The sequence below is a fragment of the Mustelus asterias genome, chromosome 22 (genome assembly GCF_964213995.1).
Source record: "Mustelus asterias chromosome 22, sMusAst1.hap1.1, whole genome shotgun sequence".
Taxonomy (NCBI): Eukaryota; Metazoa; Chordata; class Chondrichthyes; order Carcharhiniformes; family Triakidae; genus Mustelus; species Mustelus asterias.
The window spans coordinates 22,200,269-22,224,206 of NC_135822.1; the positions used below are offsets into that span (position 1 = coordinate 22,200,269).

A 23,938-nucleotide genomic window follows, 5' to 3' on the forward strand; every position below is an offset into this window, starting at 1 on the left:
TCTGTTTCCTTTAGCATTTCAAGCCCATAGACCATGGATTAGCATTTAGTAGGTGACAGGAAGCCTGTGATTTGGTTACTGGCGTCCAGTGCAATTTTTTGGAGTCTTCCCTGTCCCTTGCAGCAACTGCTTTGTGCACAATCTCAGTCTCCGTTGCAGCTTTCTGCTTGTACACTGGCAGCCCAATTAGTACACAAAAAGGTAAAAAACTGTACTCAAACAATTTACACTAAAGCAGTAATGGCTAACCCAGGCTGGTGAGTGGGTTGCTTGAATGGCCCTCCATCTCAGTGGGCCACAAGATTGTAATCGGGCTTGTTCACTAACCATGATCCCACAAATCGGATTAAATACATTTAATACACACCAAATATTTAATAATGAGTTATAGAAAACATTTAATCATTTATATATTAACAGAACTATCAACTTCAAATGGTAAAAACAAGAGAAATATTTATACTTTGGACACAGAGGGAGCGCACGGCTCTCACAGTCAGTGTTGTGAGCAATCAGCACGTATCTCACTTCACTTGCCCTTGCTTTACATGCGAATCACTTCAGTCATGCTGGCAGGAAAAAAACTACGCGGATGGAAATCAGTGAATGTGGCAACCCGGCCCATGGGCAACGGTCAACAAGATGTCTTGTGGGGCCGCACTCAGAACCCAGATGGGCCGCATGTGGCCCCCAGGCCTTACGTTGTCCACCACTGCTCCATCTTCATTTTAAATGTCAGTTGTCTAACTAAAAGAACGTGGTGCAGAAAGCAATTTTTCTATGTCTGTGGCTAAAGAAATAATGGTCTTACTAAGTTAATAATGTTGGTGGTGGATGGATAGGGATTTGATAATCTATGTGGTGTCCCCATGGTGTGTGGAATCCTATTTGAAAACTTATCGAGTTCAGATTCAAGGGCAAGAAGACTTGATAGTTTGTTGGTGATTGGGAGGATCTGTGTGCAGAATGATGCACTGCGCATTGAATAATGTCGAGTAATTTAATCCCATTCAGGGTCCTGACTAACTTGCTGATGAAAAGGATTACTCCAGTAACGTTCAGTGATACACAGCTTAGTGCTGAGCAAATCATTATGAAGATGTACCAGCAGCAACCGTACTAACCTAAACTCCAGGTGACTGGCTGTTTTTGTCCTCAAAATTTTACTTTCCTTCTCTGGCCTCTTTGTTTGAAACATTAGTCTTATTTTAATCTTGTCTTTTTGTGTAGAATTTAGTACTACTTTTTGTCTTTAGTTCCCAAGTTTTAGTTTGCATTTTAATATGTTTTTAAGAAATTTTAAGAGAAAAATGTTAATTAAAAAATATATTTTTGCTTCAATATTTTCTGTGTAGTCTTTCCAAGAGTTTATTTCATAAACGTCATGTTGTTTCATGTATCAAAACTCATCAGCTGGCAAGAAATATTAAATAATCAACTGGAATTTGGACTATGGTCTATGTTTCAGATCAGGGAAGTGGGACTAATTGAATAGCACTTTCAAATAGCTAATGCAGGCACAATGTATTCTGTGTTGTATGAATCTATATGTGCCTTTGCTGGGCTGGGAAAATACAATAATTTGTCAACTCATTAAGGCCTTATGTTGTTGAAGAAATTAACACCAGTTCATATGACGAATGAATTGACAGGGACCCTTCATCAACTGTGGGAGAGACTGTTATAGGACACTCTCCTCTAATACAACCCTGTTGGGATCACCCCACAGATCCAAAGATGGGGCCGAGTCAATCCTTGCTGGCTTATCAGCTTGTGCCAGATGGAAGCCCAATTTCCGTGAGAAAAAAAATACCGAGAGTTAGGGGTCAATGTTTGTCAAAGTTCACCTTAAGGTGAGCAGCACTTAACAAGGCCCTCTTCAGAGTAGAGGGGCTGAGGGAAACCTGGGAGCCATGTAGAAGCACACTCAACAATGGGTTCTTACCTCTTATTGACATCTTGAGACCTAAGGCCTGCAGCAAATGCTCAAGACAACCTCAATGCCCAACAACAAAAGATCAAGTTACTAAAGGCCCAGAAAAAAACCATAAAACATTTACCAACATCAGGGGGTGATTTACAGGTCCTCCCATACAAAGGCTCACTGGGAGCCCCATTTCTATTAGATGTCCAGAATATTTTGAGGGAAAGCATAGCTCCCTAGCTACTAATTGGACAGCTGATTCATAATGCAGAGCAACACCACCAGCATGGCTTCAATTGCCATATCATCAAGGCCCCATCTTCTCAACCTTGCCCCTTGCTTGAGGTGTGGTGGCCCACAGGTTCAATCACTACCCGTCAACTCTTTCTCTCTAAAAAGGGGTCCTCTGGGACATTGGCAACTTTCATTTTGAGTGAAATTGCGGATGCGATGGGCCGAAGAACCTCTTCTGCGCTGTATGGTTCTATGAATTGGAGTTGAGCTTTCCTGTCCTCTATTAAATATCTTAATAAAGCCTACAGCTACTTCAGACAGGAGCCTCAAAAGCCCAACCTGTCTGGAACATGCAACCAAGCTCACTCCAGGCACTTTTAGATGTGTTCACAGGATGTGGGCATCACTGCTAGCACCTACTTGTTGCCTAATCCTAATTGCCCTCAAGAAGGTGGTGGTGCGTGTACCAATTGTGTAATAGTTCTGTTAGGTAGGAAGTTCAAGATGTTGATTCAGAGCTGATGAAGGAACAGCGATGATATATTTCCAAGTCAGGACAGTATGTTATGTGGAGAGGAATTTGCAGGTGGTGGTGTTCTGAAATCTCTCCTGCCCTTGTTCTGCTATGTGGATAGCAGTCATATGTTTGGAAGGTGCTCTTGACAAGTAGTTGTGGTGCATCTAGTAGATGGTACACAATGCAGTTATGGTGTGTTGATGACAGAGGGAATGATTTTTTGAAGTTAGTTGATGGGGTACAAATAGAAGCAGCTTGTTTCATTCTGGATGGTGTTAAGCTTCTTGAGTGTTGGAGCCTCTCTCAAGATCATTCCATCACACTCTTGACTTGTGCTTTGTAGATGGTGGACAGGCTTTGGGGAGTGAAATGCTCGCTGCAGAATTCCAAGCCTCCGCCTCATTCCTACAGCCACAGTAGATATATGGCTGGTCCAGTTACATGTTAAGTAATAATAGACAATCTTACGTTGGCTTTGCATTCGAGGGTACAGATATCCAGCAGATGGCAATGCTTACAAAAGCCAGTCTATTCGTCTTAGCTTAGCAGAGGATGTCATAAAACAACACAAAATGGATCATAAAATCCAAACATCTTATTTTAAAACTTTATTTTACAAACATGGTTTTGGTAAAATAACAGACAAAACAGTATGTAAGCCATATCCTTTCTCAATTCCCAGTTCAACCCACAACGATCTGCCGGAATAGAAAACTAAAATGGAACGACAGCAGAGCACTCTTCCATAAACAAGAAGTCACTCGTAATCTACAAGTTGCACACATCTCAGTGCTCCCATTCCCAATGCTCTATCAACAACAACATATTTAACACAACCACTTGAGTCCGGGAAGGCAGGACTCTTAAATAGGAGGCGAATATAAAAATATCAAGGTGGTAATCCTTCTGTGCTGTTTGCTTCTAAAACCCAATGGATCAGAGAGCGATGGACTGAGGTAGTCCTTTCTTTAATAGGGTTATCAGGTAACTTCCCAATTCTTCATCCTAGGAGAAAAAATATACTTTGTCAGTAAAAAGTGTACTTTCAGAAGCAGCATCGAGAGTGAGACCTGTATATGAATCATGCAGGACCTTGCACAAGAGGTGAGGACCTGGTTAATCAGGGTCAATGGGACCCCTGGACTAGCTTCAAATGCGTTAGGGGGTTAGAGAGAAATGTTCCAGACTTTAACCTCCTGATTGGGCAGGTTGATTGGCCAGTCTTTTCCTGTCATCTTTGAAAATGCTTGTATGTTCTAGAACAACCCCAGTTTTGTTTCAGTGAATCTCTCAGGCTTTCAGCACAGAGTCGATGTGGCTTCCTTCTGTGCTGCACTTTGTATAATTTTCCTGTGTTAAAGGTACTATATAAATGCAAGTTATTGTTAAACAGGTAATCTGTTTGTTAATAATGGCACTTCAGTTTTAGGTGGGAATTCTTTGCTTAATTAAAAGCTTTCATCTGTTGGAAGCTGAACAAATAACTTTTCAACTGGTACCATACTCAAATTTGATCAGGTTCCACTTGTAAAATTAAACTCGGTGCAATTTCCATACTGCTGCAGTTAACCTTTTGGTTTATATTTTTAAATCCTTCACCACATAAAATAGAACCACCTCCAAGTAACCTATCGCCCACTCAGTGTTATTGTGGGTACCAACTGTGAAGTTACCTTGTCTGAATCATGGCAGTTACAAATCGGAAAATTCCACATTCTCTCATTAAAGTGATGAAATTTGCCATGGGTAACAAGTTTGTAGACCACTACAGATTCTTATTTACTTAATTTATACACGTCTCTTAAGCAGGGTAAAAGACCCTTGCGAAGATTCGCATATAACTAAGTGAACCCAGCACTTTGATAAAAATGATTAAACAAATAAGCTGAGAAACAGCCAGCCTCAGTAAAAGACAGGACTGAGTTAATGTAATTAAAGATAAATAAATAAAATTATCCAGGCTTTCATTCCCTTTTCAGATTTCTGTCATGGGTTTTAAGATTAAATGGAAGAGGTCATTACTGTAAATCATCTATGATTTTTTTGGAAAATTGAATAATTAATTTGTCAAATTGAAGTGAGTTTGCAAACGATATGTTGAAAGGTGACAATCAGGGATAATCACAATCACAAAACCTCCAAAGAACATCATCATGATGGTATAATTTCAGAGGGCAATTTGTAAATATAAATAACTAGTTAAATTCTCAACAGAAAGAGTGTTCAATCAGCACCAATTCCCACTGAGATGACTGGGGGGTGATGAATCAATTCTGCTCTGTTGCCCATTTTAATCCAGCTGTCACAGTCTAATCAGCAGATGGAACAATCACTCACTTACATTTAATAACACTGATACAGAATTACAATCTGCTCATCTTCCGCGAGATGGTTGCTTCTTAGCTTTGAGCTACCAGAGGACACCATGTCATAGAGAGACAGACAGATATACAGCATGGAAACAGGCCATTCGGCCCAACTCGTCCATGCCGACCAGGTTTCCTAAAGACTGAACTAGTCCCATTTGCCTGCATTTGGCCCCATATCCCTCTAAAACTTTCCCATCCATGTACCTGTCCAAATGTCTTTTAAATGTTTTAATTGTACCCGCCTCGACCACCTCCTCTGGCAGCTCATTCCATATACTCACCACCCTCTGTGTGAAAAGGTTGTCCCTCAGGTGCCTTTCAAATCCGACCCCTCACCTTAAGCCGATGCCCTCCAGTTTTGGACTCCCCTACCCTGGGGAAAAGACCTTGGCTATTCACCTTATTTATGCCCCTCATGATTTTATAAACCTCTTACGCTCCAGGCAAAATACTCCCAGTCTCTCCTTATAATCCAAACCTTCCAGTCCCAGTATATCCAGTCAGCTATAATCTCCTAAACCTTCAATATAAAGAATAGTTTGTGATTGCGCTACATAGAATATGTAGAAAGTAAAATCTCCATCTCATATGGGTGAGGAGTTGATATTGAAAAGGTTCCCTGTGCACATGTACAATATGTATGATTTCTCTGTATCAGTTTGAAATAGGTGAACAGTAATTCCATGTAGATATTTTTTTTCTGCTCTCTTGATATCCGCTGGGGTATAATCAATCAGTTTTCTCCCTTAAACAGGTATTCAAAAACTTTTAAAATATTCAGCATCCACCGTAAGGGTTTGTTCGAATCTTATGGAGCGACCAACAAGATACTCGCTTCATGGAACACTGCAAATACAACACTTCAGAGCCAGGGCAATACAAAAATAAACCACCTCCATAGCAAGCTAGTTTTCAGAAATGTGAATGTCAGGATTGCAGGAACTGGGCCTTGCCTCCACGATACAATTATCCAAATTAACTCATCCCCATCAACTCATCCCCATCACATTGCGCACAGTCTGAGCTCTGATGTTTCATTACTAAGCTGCCCTGTCCCTTCAAGGCCACTCAGTTACCTCTATGGAGACCTGGGCTCCACCAACCCTTCCAAAACTGGAGGAGATGGAGGATAAAGGAGACGCTGAACAGTGGATCCCGAGTCCACCTTGTCGAAGTTGGTCTAATTAGACCTGGAGGTCAATTGTGAGGGAAATGTGAAGATTGCCGGGGACTTGCAACTTGTGTGTCCAGGTCAATCTGCAAACTGTCTCACTAACTGAAATTAACTACAATGGATCGCAGAATGAAGAGAGTGCCTTTATAAACAAGAGAGTAGCTTTCAGACCCTTTTGCAATGAGCGCATGATGCATGGATACTGCCAAAAGTTCAGGATCTGTTGCACCAGTTGAGGGAATTCTCCTCAACATTTGGCTAACCATCGTAGCAATCATTCTGTACGTAGAGTAAGCAGATCAGAGAACCTGTGCCAGTGGGTCTGCAGCCATTCACAGATAAGGCAATATGTTGTTTTGACTGTTAAGCCATGTTTCAAACTCTGGGTAACCCTGGAAGTAGGTACATGTGCCAGCATAGGCACGCACTGGCATAGACACATGTCCACACAGTGATCCATAGCTCACCAATACCATTCTGCAACGAGGGCATCTCAGGAGATTGGCTACTTCCTTTAATCTGACTTCACATTGCAGATTGTCATATTTATTTAAGGGCATTGGTTTGGATACGAGCAGAGTCATCCTCCTTCTTAGAGAACAGGAATTTTTAGATGGGGTGGTGTCTTTGGACATTACCCAAGTTCACCAATTACTGACCTATAAAAACAGTGCATGAACTGTGAAAGACATTTGCCAAGCCTCTCGCTGGATACTTGATAAGATTTGCAATATTCTGAAGGGAAACGGGAGGTTTGCAGGATTCCCCACTGTGTCTGAAAGTCCCTGCTTCTCCAAGCTGGGTTCACTCACCTGGTAAGTCCATGAAACTAACACATCTTTAGTACTCTGATCATCAGACATTGCACTGATTTTGATGAGAATGGACTCCACCATCACAGAACCATCAGGGAGATGCTGAATGGGATAGTCCTTCAAGATGCTGCAAGAAACCAATAAAGAAAGGAAAGAATTAAAATAGACTTCTTAAAAAGTGTCTCCTTGAGCTATCCTGGAACCTTTTAGCATTTTAATGCTTTTTACACAATAAGAAATGTTCTGATAAATTATTTCCATGTCCATTAAGCCTCCCTTGGTTGAGAAGATCAGTAACTTAAGTTGGAGACACTTGCATAACATTGATATTGAGAGGTTACTATTACATTCCAAATTTTGGCCAACAGTCTGTAATTATCAAGCATGTTGTGAGTTATTTTAGTTTGAATGTAAATTGAACAGGAAACGTCCAAGGACACAAACAAAGGACAGTGGCACCAGCAAATGGACTAACTCTTTTTGATTTATTATAAGAAGTCTCACAACACCAGATTAAAGTCCAACAGTTTTATTTGGAATCACAAGCTTTCGGAGCACTGCTCCTTCATCAGGTGAAAGCTCGTGATTCCAAATAAACCTGTTGGACTTTGACCTGGTGTGGAGAGACTTCTTACTGTGCCCACCCCAGTCCAATGCCGGCATCTCCACATCACCGATTTATTATTGTCACATGTATTAGTATACAGTGAAAAGCATTGTTTCTTGCGCACTATACAGACAAAGCATACCATTCTTAGAGAAGGAAAGAAGAGGGTGCAGAATGTAACAAGAGTAAAAGATAGAATTAGAGGGTGTGCTGGGCACAGCTTGCAAGAAGTCACCATGCTCCAGGGGCCATCTTGGATCTCCCTTGTCTCTTTTCCCCAGACAATGACATTGATCCATATTATCATGCAAGTAAATTGGATAGATATATAATGGGCTCCAGTCCAGAACAGGATACCTAGCCACCAGATGGAGATCAGAAATGTGTCATATTTTGGGTTTTTCCTGACCATTTTGCCACAGCAAAGGTTTGGAAAGCAGCTACATTTAAACACAGGGTTTGATGGAAAGCACTGTCAGAAGCATGGAGATGGGGCAGTGCGGTGACACCGTGGTTAGCACTGCTGCCTCACAGCGCCAGGGACCTGGGTTCAATCCTCGGGTCACTGCCTGTGTGGAGTTTTTACATTCTCCATGTGTCTGCGTGGGTTTCCTCCGGGTGCTCTGGTTTCCTCCCACAGTCCAAAGATGTGCAGGTTAGGTTGATTGGCCATGATAAACTGACCCTAGTGTCAGAGGGGGGTTAGCAGGGTAAATATGTGGGGTTACGGGGATAGGGTGGGATTGACAGTTGGTGCAGACTCGATGGGCCAAATAGCCTCCTCCTGCACTGTAGGGATTCTACGAAAAAAATGATTAATATGCTAATGAGCTAGACACTGAAATCTTTTTCCCGAAGATTTAAACTAATTCGTTAGCTTGTCCTGGTGATCACTAACCACCTCACACCCATTATGTTGAGAAATCTCTGGTCCCACGTGTTTAACAGGTGGATAACCATTTACCGGGTCAGGCAGAAGAAGACTTTCTCTGATTCACAACTGTTTTATTGTTGTACTATAGTTGAGTACAAGTACAAGTTTCTCTTCCCTTCTGGATCCTCTCCCTGTCCAGAGGTAACCCCCTATTGGGGAAAAACCCAGCTCTTAAGTACAGGCTCCAATGAGCATCATCTACTCTCAACTCACTCTGAAGCACGGCCTGCCTTACTCTTAAAGGGACCTGCACTTCTAACATTGTCACCCGGTGTGCAACGGGAGTTCTTTTCCATAGGCTCTCATCTCTGGTTGTAACCGCAGGGGGATAGAGACAGGGACACAAATAGGGACAGGAATTCTCCCGTCTTGCACATCCCGCTACCCCTGCCAGCGAGAATGGAGAATTTGGTGCTCAGCCAAATCTCTGTTCACGGCAGCAGGACTGGATAATCCCGGCGAGGTCGGAGAATTCCAGACAGGATGTCAGCTTTTTAAATAAAAATCTGTTTTGGCCTACACTTGGAAAGGTTAGCACACAGGATGTTGGGGAGAAGTTATTTCAGCTGAAGAAGATATCCTAGAATCCCTGCAGTGCAGAAAGATGTTATTCAGCCCATTGAGTCTGCACTAACTCTCCAAAAGAGTATTCCACCCAGGCCCTCCAGCATCGTGACATCCTTTGGATTATGCTATTGTATAAAAAGTTATAACAGAATATGAGTCAATTCCAATGCAGAAGGAACATTGGACCCAAATGTGGAAGGAACCGACACCACCAAATTTGAGAAGGTATAAGCACAGATCCAAAATTGTGATAGCAATGGAGAGAAAACACAAAAGAAATCCTCTCTTATACCTCCTGCATTATAGCAGTCAATGAACAGAACAATAATCAGTTTTGAACTATATTTTATTTAAGTTTTGCAGCTCCTTGTGTGTGCACGTTTGGCTGTTTCTTGGTTTATTATTTAATGCTTTCTATCCTTTTCAGCCACTTATTTTTCCTCCAGATGTCTAATTCCACCCCTGTATCTTATGGTTACAATACAGACAAATATCATAGAAACCCTACAGTACAGAAAGAGGCCATTCGGCCTATCGAGTCTGCACCGACCATAAACCCACCCAGGTCCTCCCCCCATATCTCTACATACTTACCCACTAATCCCTCTAACCTACGCATCGCACGACACTAAGGGCAATTTTTAGCATGGCCAATCAACCTAACCCGCACATCTTTGGACTGTGGGAGGAAACCGGAGCACCCGGAGGAAACCCACGCAGACACGAGGAGGATGTGCAAACTCCACACAGACAGTGACCCAAGCCGGGAAATGAAGCTAGTTATTGCCTCTGTTGACCTACGTGGGGCAACTTACTCACTTTTTCAGGTGGTTGTATATCCGGTTTAAGGTGTCCTGTTCTGAGTGGTGGTCCTGTATCTGAACTTTGCATGTGTAACGCAGGTGATGTTCGCTGAGGCCCAATTCTTTCACAGCCTGCTCGGGTGAAACTAGGCGAAGGCTCTAAATGTAAAAGCAACAGGACTGAATGACTTTTATTTTTTCTTTCAATTAATCCCCAAATTTCCAATACAAATACATCAATCACGCATTACTCACATTATCCTTTATAATCAGTGTACCGTGCATTAGCTTTGGTTTCTTTGGATCAGGTACTGGACCTACAAGTCATAAACAGAACAGCAAATTCAGGGACTGTGCTTACAGGCATCATATTTCACATCTCCAAAAATGATTGTGTTATTTTCTTGCAAGTCTACTACTAAATCAGTTTCAAGCCTCTGCAGGAAATTGTAATGATACAATATAAATAATGTAATGTTACATTTACATACACTGCTGCACACCCACACTCCTGGGTGTCCAAGTTACTACCAGCCTGTTCTCTGAATAGCAGTAGAGTGGTAGCCTCCTGCATTACAGTTCAACATTGACTTGTTACTTTACTGCGCTTGATCCCTGATCAGTATAAGGAGGTCTCCAGTCCATGAGGGGAGGACGTCCCCAATCTGAAGGGGCTTTCCAATGGATAACCCCCACCTTCCCACTCAAACTCGAGGACAAGAACTTTTTCTGTTTCCCACTCTCAGTCATTGGGCTCCCGTTGGCCTGAGAATTGATGCTGGGTGAGAATTGGGGCATGGGCGGACTTCCTGTCCGCAGCCCTGTCCATTCCACTGTAAAATCACACCTGGGTTGGGCAGGCAGGATCCGGGAAGGAATCCATTCCTTGTTATTTTACACTTTATGCTCCTCCTCCTCCTCTAGAATCCTGACCCAGCCTGGCACCGAAGGTCTGCTGCCAGATGTCAGAGGACATGTTAATCCCATTGTCTACACTGGAATCTAAAGCTCAGATTTGAAAGAATGGTGCATCAAAGTATCACTTAGCTGTTCATCACCCTTTTGTGTGTTCTTATAGAATTACCTTCTATAACATTCTTTTGACATCACCCCTGTTATAAAACTGCACAATATCCACCAATGTCACAGACGATCTGCAGTATTTCTATTGTCTGTGCAGGATGCACCCTTCACAGTCCGCTTGGAATACCAACAAATTACACAGAACACTGAAAATTACAGCACAGGAACAGGCCCTTCGGCCCTCCAAGCCTGCACCGACCATGCTGCCTGACTTAACTAAAACCCCCTACGCTTTCGGGGACCATATCCCTCTATTCCCATCTCATTCATGTACTTGTCAAGACGCCCCTTAAAAGTCACTACCGTACCCGCTTCCACTACCTCCCCCGGCAACGAGTTCCAATCTCTGTGCAAAAAATCTGCCTCGTACATCTCTTTTAAAACTTGCCCCTCGCACCTTAAACCTGTGCCCCCTAGTAATTGACTCTTCCACCCTGGGAAAAAGCTTCTGACTATCCACTCTGTCCATGCCTTTCATAATCTTGTCGACTTCTATCAGGTCTCCCCTCAACCTCCGTCGACAACTGAACATTCTTTAAAGAAATGAGAGAAGTCAGTCATTTACCAATTAGACCTTGGGCCTTCAAAGGACAAGTCAAATTAAACATTGCTCTTTTACAAAAAGCCCAGATAAGGCGCTCTTTCGGAGAGTCGGTGCAGACCCGATGGGCTGAATGGCCTCCTTCTGCACTTTGGGGGTTCTATGGATTCTATGCCCTGAGGTTATGAAAGGTGCTAGATTAAATACACATCCTTCCTTCTTTAGTCGAGTTATTTTCGCCCCTTTGCTGAAGCAAGGAATCTTGCAGGCAGATAGTTCCACAAATGCTGGTTATGCTGTGATACTTCACTCACTCTCATTCACAGGTGAGTGCAGATAATAAGCATGAGCAAGTTATTCGATAACGTTGAATTCTAGTTCTTCCCTGGCCAATGTCCAAGCACCTGTAGCTTCCAAGTTGAGAATACGGGGCAGAGAGCATTAACCGACTGCTCACATGACTCTTCCCTTGGAGTTATCTGTGCGCCCCCTTCCCCAGCAACAGACCTGTGAATAAACTTGGGGCAGTCTTGGCCAGTTCCAGGCTGAGCAATGCATTAAACAACGGAACCATCATACTTTTACTTATAAAGAGAATTTGAGGCCTTTAAAAGACAAACTGGGCTGTTTCCTAAATCTTAAGATAAGGACCAAATCCATTACCAAGAGTTGAATCCCCCTTGAGCAAGCCGAGAGAGATATCCACAGGAATATTGGGATTCGTGACAATTGCAGCCGTCTCTCCATTGGCTGGCATGTAGCAATTAATACCTGAACAAAAAAAAAACATGTAATTAAGTCTTATTTACACCGCATTAATTAAAAAATGTATTTAGTATTACATAGCAACAAAACATAATTTACAAAAACAATTAGGGAAATTTCACCTTGGCAGTGGATTGGCACATGGGAGTACAAAGTGCCAGGACCGATAAGGCAGGCAATAACCATATTGGGGAGGGCTTTCATCTGCAATTGGAATGAGTGGGTGGCGATGGCCTAGTGGTATTATCACTAGACTGTTAACCCAAAAACTCAGCTAATGTTCTGGGTACCTAGGTTCGAATCCCGCCACGGCAGATGGTGGAAATTGAATTCAATAAAAAATATCTGGAATTAAGAATCTACTGATGACCATGAAACCATTGTCAACTGTTGGAAAAACCCATCTGGTTCACTAATGTCCTTTAGGGAAGGAAATCTGCCGTCCTTACCCAGTCTGGCTCACATGGGACTCCAGAGCCACAGCAATGTGGTTGACTCTCAACTGCCCTCAGGCAACTAGAGATGGGCAATAAATGCTGGCCAGCCAGCGACGCCCATGTCCCACGAATGAATAAAATAAAACATTCCTGTCTGGGATGGGAAGAATCAGCACATCTAAGGGTCGTGTTTAGGGCGGCACGGTAGCACAGTGGTTAGCACTGCTGCTTCACAGCTCCAGGGTCCTGGGTTCGATTCCCGGCTTGGGTCACTGTCTGTGTGGAGTTTGCACATTCTCCTTGTGTCTGCGTGGGTTTCCTCCGGGTGCTCCGGTTTCCTCCCACAGTCCAAAGATGTGCGGGTTAGGTTGATTGGCCATGCTAAAATTGCCCCTTAGTGTCCGGAGATGCGTAGGTTAGAGGGATTAGCGGGTAATATGTGTAGGGATATGGAAGTAGGGCCTGGGTGGGATTGTGGTCGGTGCAGACTTGATGGGCCGAATGGCCTGTTTCTGCACTGTAGGGTTTCTATGATTTCAATGATTTCTATGACAGCAACATCAGATGATATTTGTGAACTGTGTGCTACCAATGGGAACAAAGACAATGCAGCACCAACTAAAGGTTTTCAATAAGTGGAAGTCTGTGGGGTACAAAGGGTTACTGCTTCATTGCCGCGGGCAGTAGAATGGTTCAAAATTACAACTCCAGGGAAAAAAAGGTTTCGACCAAAAAATTGAGTTTTTTTGGGGTCCATTTTGTGCTGATTGAGGTGAGGGATATCAGTATTCAAGAACAATAAATATTTCTCCTTTGGGCACAATTTCTTTTATATCACACATCCCGAAGCTCGGTATATCAAGACCAAACGCAGTTTAAAAGTCACTCAACCTGCCTGAGATCAGCACCCCTACTGCAGCAGTGTGATTTCCTTCATTTCACAAGCTGGCCATCTTGATGGCTTCTCAATTACCGAGTTGGTGCCAATTTACCCTACAATATGGGCTGCTCTGGGCTTTGTATACACACAAACACCAAGGTTGACACTACCCAGGGTAATTTTACACAGGATAGTGAAACCTGGCAGAGGGCTCTGTCCAAGCTGCCTGGGAGGATTCAAACCCAAATCCCAAGGACGCAAAGAGAAACGTGCTAAATCACTACACCGGGTCAGTCAAAGCCCAATAAATATCACAAATCCCAGCTGGAGAACATTTGGATAAAGCTCTGCATAAGAGAGCACTGGTTAACCTTTGTTGCTTGGATAGGAAAGTGATTAGGAGGCACAAGGAAAGCAGATGGGTTTGCCAGTTAATGACAAGCGGTGTTCTGCAGAATTCCCACTAGGAGGCCAGTTCACTTTATGTTAAATGATCCAGATTTGTACATAGTAAATAATATTTCCAACTTTTCGAACGATGCGAAGCTAGGAAGTATAGTGAAATTTAAGAGGACAGTTTGGTTTTGGACACAAGAATGGTAGATGGGAATTCAGTTTAAATGAGGAAGCACAGAGCAGTGTAGTTCAACAGAGAAATGAGGATTCAAGTATAGGAATGGGGATGTTTTACTGCAACTGTATCGGGCATTGGTGAGGCCACACCTGGATTATTGTGTGCAGTTTTGGTGTCCTTATCTGAGGAAGGACATCCTTGCTATAGAGGGAGTACAGCGAAGGTTTACCAGGCTGATTCCTGGGATGGCAGGTCTGTCATATGAGGAGAGACTAAATCCATTAGGATTATATTCACTGGAGTTTAGGAGAGCGAGAGGGGATCGCATAGAAACTTATAAAATTCGAACAGGATTAGACAGGGTAGATTCAGAAAGAATATTCTTGATGACGTGGGAGTCCAGAAATAGGGGTCATAGTTTGAGGATAAGGGGTAAACCTTTTAAAACTAAGGGGAGGAGAAATTTCTTCACCCAGAGGGTGGTGAATGTCTAGAATTCACTATCACAGAAAGTAATTGAGACCAAAACAGTCTGATTTCAAGAAGATATTAGATATAGCTCTTGGGGTTAAAGGGGTCAAGGGATATGAGGGGAAAGGGGGATCAGGGTATTGAATCTGATGATCAACCATGATCAAATTGAATAGCGGAGCAGGCTCGAAGGGCTGAATGGCCTACTCCTGTTTCTAGTTAACATGTTTCTATGTAGTGGCCCAAGCGGAATCAAATAAAGTAAAAGGGCTCTGGGCTTCATCACAAGACATAAAGAATATAAAAGCAAAGAAGTATTATTTAGGCTGTCTCATCTTGAGGAGAACAGACTGGGCACGGAGTAAGTACAGCAATAACGTACCTGAATGATACTTGGGATGATGGAATTTAACCATGTCAAAAGATTGGATAAACATGGGTTAAAAAGAGTGGAAGTGGTTATTTGATTTAAGTATCTGTAACGAAGAAGGGAATAGCAGGATACAGAGGGAAAAACACTGTCCATTTGCATTGGAATCTGGATCGAAAAGTACTTGATCTTAAAATTTGAACACAGCCAATTAATCATAAATTCAGAAACAATTTCTTCATGTAAAAGGCTGTGAGACTGCGGTAATCTTTGGTTCCATATGGAGGACTAATCAATCTGTTTCCAGGTAAAGTATCCATTAAGGAGTGTGAGGAGAGTGAATTGGGATTAAAAAGTTGAAGTGCTCATTGTTAGTTATGTACAGTATGTTGATTTTCTGAATATCTTGTCCTATTCTTATTGTACATCATTCATTATATTTTCTTCACGTTAAATGATTAAATCTGGGGACTTAAGGATCTGGTTAGTCTGCGTTAGCCTTACAGAGAATAGAACAGTACATGGGCTTCAGTGAGACTTACTGAACTCCTGCTCAATTTTCTCTTTAAGGAATCCCATCTTCTTCGCCTCTCCATGGACCAGGAGCACGTTTTGTGGTTCTACTTGACGGATAAGCTGCATGATGCCTTTGGCGTCAGCATGCGCACTGAATGACATGTATTCCACCTGCATCTTCACTTCCAACTGGGGAGGATAACGTGAGCAACAGAAGTAATGAGATCAAATAGAGACAAAATTATCTCCATTCAGAATCTCAATTCCAAATTTAGATTCAATGCAAAAAAACCCATAAAGGTAAATTGTTATTTTTGAGACACAATGAACCATAAGTCTGCCATGTGACGTATACTGTAACTCCTAATGCCTAATAGTCAAGAATATTTAAAAATAGCGCACAAGGAGACTAGATCATCTTGACTAATGATGAGAGAAAAAAGCCGCCTCAGCTGGAATTCAGCACATCCCACACTGTACGCTTACAATTTTAAAATGGAAAGCAGACCCAAATGACAATGCTAATTGATGAACAAAGAATTAAGAACATAACCTTCCTCACATATACATCTAGATGGATTGAGATTGGAGGGATTTATGAAAATAGATAACTTAACAGGTCAAAAGAAAACAGAGAATGCGATTAAAGTTACAAAAATACAGGATACCATTACGTGGAAGACTTCTATAAATATAAGCCAGGCAAACATTTATTCAGTGGAACAGCTGGAGTCCCAAAGGAGCTCACTGCAGCAAGTCAGAAATGGGCTGAGTCACAGGAAATAGAAGACATGGAACTACAGCAAGATAGAGGGAGGCAATTATTGGGTGCTTGAGGAATTAGCAATAAGGCTTTTTTTAAGCAATGTAGATAAATGATTCAGGATGGAGATAAAAACAATGCTATTAAGTTTGTTAATGATATGAAATTTAGCAGTGGGGAAGGAAGAGCTACAAATAACTGGGATTAAGCACACCAATTACAGGAAATCTGGATGAATTAAAGCTCGGACTCACAGCTGCCAGATGTGGACCAATGCTTGGGGAGGTGGGAAAGTAGTACTGGAACTGCAAGGTGAATGATAGAAGAATACAGGACACACAATACAGAGAGGCATCGGGAATCCTAGTGGATCCCCTAGAGGGAACCGTACACAATTTTGGTCATTGATTACAATCAGCAAATCCTGGTATCAGGGAGGATACGGAGAAGATTAGACATCTGAGCTACAAGAAGACAGTGAAGTTGGGAATGTTACCCAGAGGAAAAAACAAACAATTAGGAAAGACCCTAGTGAAAGTTTGACTTCTAAATTAAAAGTAGAAAAGTCATCAGCGTCAGTGGGCTTACATATTCGAATAATAAGAAGGTAATGAGGAGGAGAATGCAGAGGCATTAACCATTGCCTCCGTCATCCTGCAAATGAGAATTTAAACCAAAGCTCCTTCCTTCTTCCAGACCAGGTGGATGTTAAAGATCCCAGAGGATGAAGTTCAGGGAGTTCACAAGATGTGGTAATAAATTGCTTCCTCAACTAATAGTGCCAGACAGATGAACTGGTTATTCAGCTCACGAGCATTTCATGGGATTTGGTTTCCAAATCACTTTACATGCAAGGCAATTAATTTTAAGTGAATCAATCTGATAAAGTACCAATAAAAACAAAAGTCTTTTGCTTTGAGGCTGACCAAATGGCTCATAATGGTCCTTTCTTATTCCTAAAAATGCTGAAAGCCCAATTTATTCATGCATTGCAAAGGAACACTTACAGTTTGTCTTCCCTCCATTTCGAGTTTCCGCTGGCCACTTAGGATTTTATGTCCCACGGTTCCTTGAACGCAATACCCTGGCATGATGACCTAAGAGAGCAATTGAACACCTTAGAGCCCAGACAATTAGTTTTCAACTTACAGATGAAAAAAGGTAAATGTTGAAAACTGGGTGTCAATCGACATGCATTCTTACCATATTTTTATCATTGCCTGCCCATTTCCTGAAAATCTGAAGGGACTGCCCAGCGTGAAGCATGCCTGGTGTAGCAAAGACAACCTGTTTTTTTTGGGGGGGTGGGTGGGTGGGGGGGAAACGGACGGACAAAAAAAAAAATCAACCTTTATGACTGACTTCATCAAATATTATGGTACAAATCTTTTCCATTTTAATTTCAGACTTAAATAGAGCACAATTGTGAGGATAATTAAATCTAATGACTGAACAGATCAAAATGCCAAAGACAGCTAAAGTATAACAGATCGTTATTAAGGACAGGTAAACCTTTCTAATACAGTCCATTCAAACTATTATGAGAATCTCCATAAATGCAAGTGATCAAACACCATTCCAGAAACCAACGTTTGGTTCATTTCTGTTCGGGTATACAGCAAGATAGAAGAGGCAATGACCTAGTGGTACTATTGCTAGACTATTAATCCAGAAATTCAGCTAATGCACTGGGGACTTGGGTTAGAATCCCGCCACGGCAGATGGTGGAATTTGAATTCAGTAAAAAATATCTGGAATTAAGAATCTACTGATGACCATGAAACCACTGTCGAAAAAAGCCATCTGGTTTACCAATGTCCTTTAGGGAAAGAATTCTGCTGTCCTTACCCGGTCTGGCCTACATGTGACTCCAGAGCCACAGCAATGTGGTTGACTCTCAACTGCCCTCTGAAATGGCCTAGCAAGCCACTCAGTTCAAGGGCAATAAGGGTTGGGCAATAAATGCAGGCCAGACAGTGACACCCATATCCCATGAATAAATAACAATAAAGGTGTTGGAAATAAATTGGAATGAGATTTTGTTGACTCTAATTTAGGATTGGGGACTTTTGCCCACTGCTCCACGTGGGATTTTGTACAAATGTTAATATCCAGAAGAGTTTTGGGAGTCTGATTTTCTTTCCAAAAGCATAACCCTACATCTGTGAATTTCCAAGTTCCCTGCGACCAGTGTAGTATTCTACTCAGTTACATTCATTGAATCATAGAATCCCGACAGTGCAGAAGGAGGCCATTCGGTCCATCGAGTCTGCACCAACAACAATCCCACCCAGGCCCTCTCCCCGTAGCCCCACGTACTTACCCTGCCAATCCCGCTAACCTATGCATCCTGGGACATTAAGGGGCAATTTTAGCACGGCCAATGCACCTAACCCACACATCTTTGGACTGTGGGAGGAAACCCACACTGACATGGAGAGAACGTGCAAACTCCACACAGATAGTGACCCAAGACGGGAATCGAACCTGGGTCTCTGGAGCTATGAGGCAGCAATGTTAACCACTGCGCCACCATGCCGCCCATCATTGATCAGGAAGTCTCAGTTTTGCTCTAGTCAGTTGGTTAATCTCATTAAAATGGTAGCCGAGTCACTACTGTTGGCTTCATTGCCACCAGGGCAGGCAGTGAGAACACAACCAGTGTTCCTGTGCCTGACCACTATCCAGTAATGATGTGGACATGCTGGCATTGGACTGAGGTGGGCACAGTAAGAAATCTCACAACACCAGGTTAAAGTCCAGCAGGTTTGTTTGATGTCACAAGCTTTCGGAGCACTGCTCCTTCATCAGGTGAGTGATGAAGGAGCAGCACTCTGAAAGCTCGTGATACCAAATAAACCTGTTGGGCTTTAACCTGGTGTTGTGAGACTTCTTACACTATCCAGTAAGCTCTGGTGGAATGCAATGCGTTGTTCTTGGGCGAGTACAAGGATGGGTTTGACAGTATGTCCTTTACTGTTGAATAATCTGATAATATTCGCACACAAAGGACAGGATTTTCCGGCCGTGCTTGCCCCAAAAACTGGAAAATCCCGCCTGATGTCAACAGACCTTTGCCTGGTCCGTCACCCCACCCATACGATTCCCATAGCGGGATGGACAGTAAAATTCCCCCCCCCCCAGAGAGTCTTTACCCTGATAAACTGTCAGCACCCACAGAAGTACACTTTTGTTGCAACTTACTCAAAACAGGATGGAGATAGAAATAAAAAGGTCTGGGTCGATTCAGATTTTTTCAAATAAACTAGACTAAACTAGCCAGACCTAGCAGGGAATCATTGAATTTTGCAACACAAACTACCTGGTCCATTGCATCAGGAAGACCTGGCAATTTAGTAACATTTTACTCTTGCCATACCCTTGAAAATTGTCCATCTCCAAATATTTATCAACTTCCCTTTTACGGTAGCTATGAATGCTGCCTCTCTTAGTTTCCAATTGAATAGTCAGCCTCTTCTTGCATAAAGGAATTTCTCCAAATATCTCCTTCATTCTTTTGTTCATGATGTGAAATGAAACCTTTCCAGTTCCCAACTAAATGACCGGTAGTAGTAAAACCATTGCCTTAATACTATTTTCCAGTTAATCTAATCAAAATACCTCAGAATTTTCAACATTTATGTCAAATCCTCCCTCAACCTTCTCTGTATTGTGAAAAGAGCTGCAGTTTTTCTGGTCTCTGTATGCAAATCAAATTTTGTACCCCATAACATCTTAACTATGTGGGTGGCACGGTGACACAGTGGTTAGTACTGCTGCCTCTCAGCGCCAGGAACCCAGGTTTCCTCCCACACTCCAAAAATGTGCAGGTTAGATGGATTGGCTGTGCTAAATTGCCCCTTAGTGTCCCAGGTGTGGGGATTCGCGGGATAAATATGTGGGGTTACAGGGATAGGGCCTGGGCGCAATGCTCTGTTGGAGAGTCAGTGCAGACTCGATAGGCTGAATGACCTCCTGTAGGGATTCTATGATTCTAACTAGCAATTTCTGTACCTTCTGGGTTTCAACCATACCACATGACTAAAGGCAGTTCAAAATATGAATTTAGTCCATTTTAAAAATGTTCACAATATCAACTCAAACAAAGGAAAAAAGATTTTAGAATTAGAAACTACCAAATGATTTGAAACAGATCAAAACAAGTCAACATATGACAGCAAGGTACCATTGGTCCAGGGTTGTCAGCATACGTCCTATCAAAGGCCTTGATGTGTTTGAACTCAAACATGTTCCGCTGCACAAATGTCTTCCGAATTTTCTGATTGGTCCACGTGATGAATAATTTATAATAATGGTTAGCTTTTTCTGTCAGTCCAGTTGAGAAGTAAATGGGTGCCTTCAAGTTCATTCTCTCCCTGAAAGAAGATGTGACAATCAAACACTGGAACCGCCTTTATCAGTGACTGTATTATTATGGGTGATTTGGCCGAATGACTGAGAAGGAGAGTGAATTAAAATGGGTGAAATCCAATGTCAAATCAATTAGGAGAGTGAAATAAACAGAGGGGAAGAAAGCCCAGGACAAAGAGAGGGAGATATAGAGAAATAAGTTAAGTAAAAATTCTTTTTTAAAAACTGCCATTTTTAAAATTGCCCCACAAAGTCCAAAACCTGAAGAAATGAGACTCATGTATGCAGGAATTAATTTTCAGTCTCAGAGATGTTGACTAGCAGTAATTAACAATTATCAAATTGTTAAAAGGGTATTTGTATTACTAATTACTAGCTCCAAATATCTGAATCGGACTGCGCAGAGACAGCACCTTGTTGGCATTCAAAGCTGTTGACGGTGAGGCAGACAGGCAGATGATGTTTTCACAAAGTGATGCATCTTGGATTATATTTTGTTTGAAATTCATATTTTACCATGCATAGACCTCACTCCTGAAGCTGCTGTACCACTCACACACAAGTGATGAGAATGACATTATCCTCACCATTAGTTCGATAGCAAATCTGGCCCGTCCTGCTTTAATAGTCAAATGTTATGCTATCTAATGTACAATATGTTAATACATAATACAGCTAATCCACGCAGTCAGTGCTACAGAAAAATACAAAAAAAACCCATGCAAATGAAAAAAGAAGTGCAGGGCTGGGAGGAACTGAAAAGAAGCAGGCAATAGAGGAACTCATAGTTGGATTGTGAGTATCAGTAGAAACAAAAAACAGACCTGGGAGGGAATTGAGAAACTTAGGGCGGGATTTTAGAGCATGTTTTTGTCTCAAAACTGTAAAACCTTGCCTGATGTCAACAGACCCTCCTATGGTCTGTCCCTCGCCTGCTCCAATTCCCATGGTGGACTGGATGGTAATATTCTAGCCCTGGAGTTTGTGATTTTGAAGTGCTCAGTGTTTCTGGGTCTTCTGTGCATGGCAGGGGCAGAGGGGGAAGATGTTGTCAAGAGGTTGAGGCATGGAAGACTTGGGTACTCATCAGCTAGAGGTCTGGTGTGATGAGGTTTCCTCCTATATTTCAAATTGCTGCTGAACATCTTTTAAAGCTTTATATCTACCTCATCTCACATTTTCAGGAAATTAAGCATGCCCAATGTTGAACTGGAACAAATCTGGGCTGGTCCAAGACTGCAGATTGGAAAAGCAGTCTGACAACATAGAGGCAGTGGAGGTGTTGAGAAAATAATGGCGAGGTGGAGCTGGATAAAGTTTATTTATTAGTCACAAGTAAGGCTTACATTCACACTACAATGAAGTAACTGAAATTCCTCTAGTCGCCACACTCCGGCACCTGTTCAGGTCAATGCACCTAACCAGCACATCTTTCAGACTGTGGGAGGAAACCAGAGCACCCGGAGGAAACCCACGCAGGCACGGGGAGAACGTGCAAACTCTATATAGACAATGACCCAAGCCAGGAATCGAACCCGGGTCCCTGGCGCTGTGAGCCAGCAGTGCTAACCGCTGTGCCACCTTGGCTGCCCACACTGGATGTCACTGGTGTGCATGTTGCTATGAACAATGTCACACAAGCAACATGTTAAAAGTTGAATTTGTTCTTGCATTCACGTGTGCATGTTCTTGGTAGTTTTTGTCAGTGGGGGCTTGTCATTGCCTTCCACTCTCAGGGACAGGACGAGGAGGTAGGTCTCCAGTCTGCCTCAGCCTGAAAAGGAATCAAAACCTCGCTGCTGGTGTTATTCAGATCCCTGCGATAGCTATCTAGCCGACTGAGCTAACTACCCCCTAATTAAAAGCTTATCACATTTAACTAATGAGAGGGAACAGAAGGGGGAAGTCAAGCCAGGTGCAGTTGAATTTTTCATCCTCAGTATCTAAGACCCTCTCACTGACTTCCTGCCTTCGTGGAAAATGATCGTCACTTTTAGGCATGCTATTTCTTTGAAAGCTGACGAGAAACTTACCAGAAAGTTTCCAGCAGGATGCAAAGCTCTTGGGCTCGTCCGAGGGCAAAGACAGGAATCAACACCTATTAAAATGAAGGTCGGTCAAAAATGTATTTGTCACAACATTCGACATCTAGTTAAAAATTCTAAAAGAACCATTTGAAAAATAATTACATTTATTTATGTTGTATTCGGTTGGGTCCCCTTGTTGTCTAGTGAGTAAAGATGCTGTTGCAATAAGTCACTCAGACCATGAGCTTGCACATTCTCTCTGTGTCTGCGTGCATTTGCTCTGGTTACTCTGATTTCCTCCCACAATCTTAAGATATGTGGGTCAGGCGGATTGGCCATGCTAAAAAAAATTGCCCTTTAATCCACATTCTCCACTTTGATTTGGATGGCACGGTGGCACAGTGGTTAGCACTGCTGCTTCACAGCGCCCAGGGACCTGGGTTCGGTTCCCGGCTTGGGTCACTATCTGTGTGGAGTCTGCACGTTCTCCCTGTGTCTGCGTGGGTTTCCTCCGGGTGCTCCGGTTTCCTCCCACAGTCCAAAAACGTGCTGGTTAGGTGGATTGGCCATGATAAATTGCCCCTTAGTGTCAAGGAGATTAGCAGGGTAAATACGTGGGGTTATGGGGATAGGTCCTGGGTGGGATTGTTGTCAGTGCAGACTCGAAGGCCTCCTTCTGTACTGTAGGGATTCTATGGTTGGACCTCAGTTTTGCTTGCTAGTCTGTGCTGAGAGGTAGCTGGTCGCAGTCAACCTGTTAGTCTCAGAAATCTTAGGTGGGCGGTTTGTGTATGTGTGTGTCTGTGTGTGTGGTTGTGGGGGGGGGGGGGGGGGGGGGGGGGGTGCGGTGGGGGTGGGTGGGAGTGGCATGTTTGAGAGGTGGGGATGGAGAGTCTGGAGTTGCTGGCTCCTGCAGGAAATGGCTGTGTGAATGTGTCGGGATGTTCAGGCTGAGGCTAGGATGTGAGGTTGCTGCTCCGTGCAACAGCCCGTTACCTGATGCCGAGATTCGAACATTGATTAGGGTACTGAACGCTGTCTGGTATTTGTGGAGCACAGAAACAAGGAAGAGACCATTCAGCCCCTCATGCCTACTCCACCATTCGATTAGGTCATGGCTGATCTGTATCTCGACCCCACACAGCAGGTGCCAGTGTGTGTAGCAGGAGGAGAGAAAATAAAGCGAATACCACAAG

The 23,938-nt window shown here is 42.8% G+C and overlaps 2 protein-coding genes across 7 annotated transcripts in view; one reads left to right on the top strand and one right to left on the bottom strand.

Annotated features, from left to right (window-relative positions):
* pusl1 (pseudouridine synthase like 1) overlaps positions 1-23,938 on the top strand; it is a 262,904-nt gene that overhangs the window by 112,219 nt on the left and 126,747 nt on the right. The gene's annotated exons all lie outside the window — the stretch shown is intronic.
* Positions 3,250-23,938, bottom strand: part of ints11 (integrator complex subunit 11) — a 39,006-nt gene continuing 18,317 nt past the window's right edge. For 5 of the 6 annotated variants that reach the window (XM_078238896.1, XM_078238902.1, XM_078238898.1 and 2 more), the window contains exons 9-18: positions 22,749-22,813; positions 20,531-20,720; positions 17,548-17,631; positions 17,352-17,441; positions 15,608-15,770; positions 12,232-12,339; positions 10,200-10,261; positions 9,961-10,103; positions 7,031-7,160; positions 3,251-3,680 (exon numbers count right to left, since the gene is read on the bottom strand). In XM_078238896.1, coding sequence (XP_078095022.1) covers positions 3,612-3,680; positions 7,031-7,160; positions 9,961-10,103; positions 10,200-10,261; positions 12,232-12,339; positions 15,608-15,770; positions 17,352-17,441; positions 17,548-17,631; positions 20,531-20,720; positions 22,749-22,813 — 1,104 coding nt within the window. In that variant the 3' untranslated portion in view covers positions 3,251-3,611. Of the gene's footprint in view, positions 3,681-7,030; positions 7,161-9,960; positions 10,104-10,199; positions 10,262-12,231; positions 12,340-15,607; positions 15,771-17,351; positions 17,442-17,547; positions 17,632-20,530; positions 20,721-22,748; positions 22,814-23,938 lie in introns of all 6 variants that reach the window. The other variant, XM_078238900.1, reaches the window with a different exon arrangement.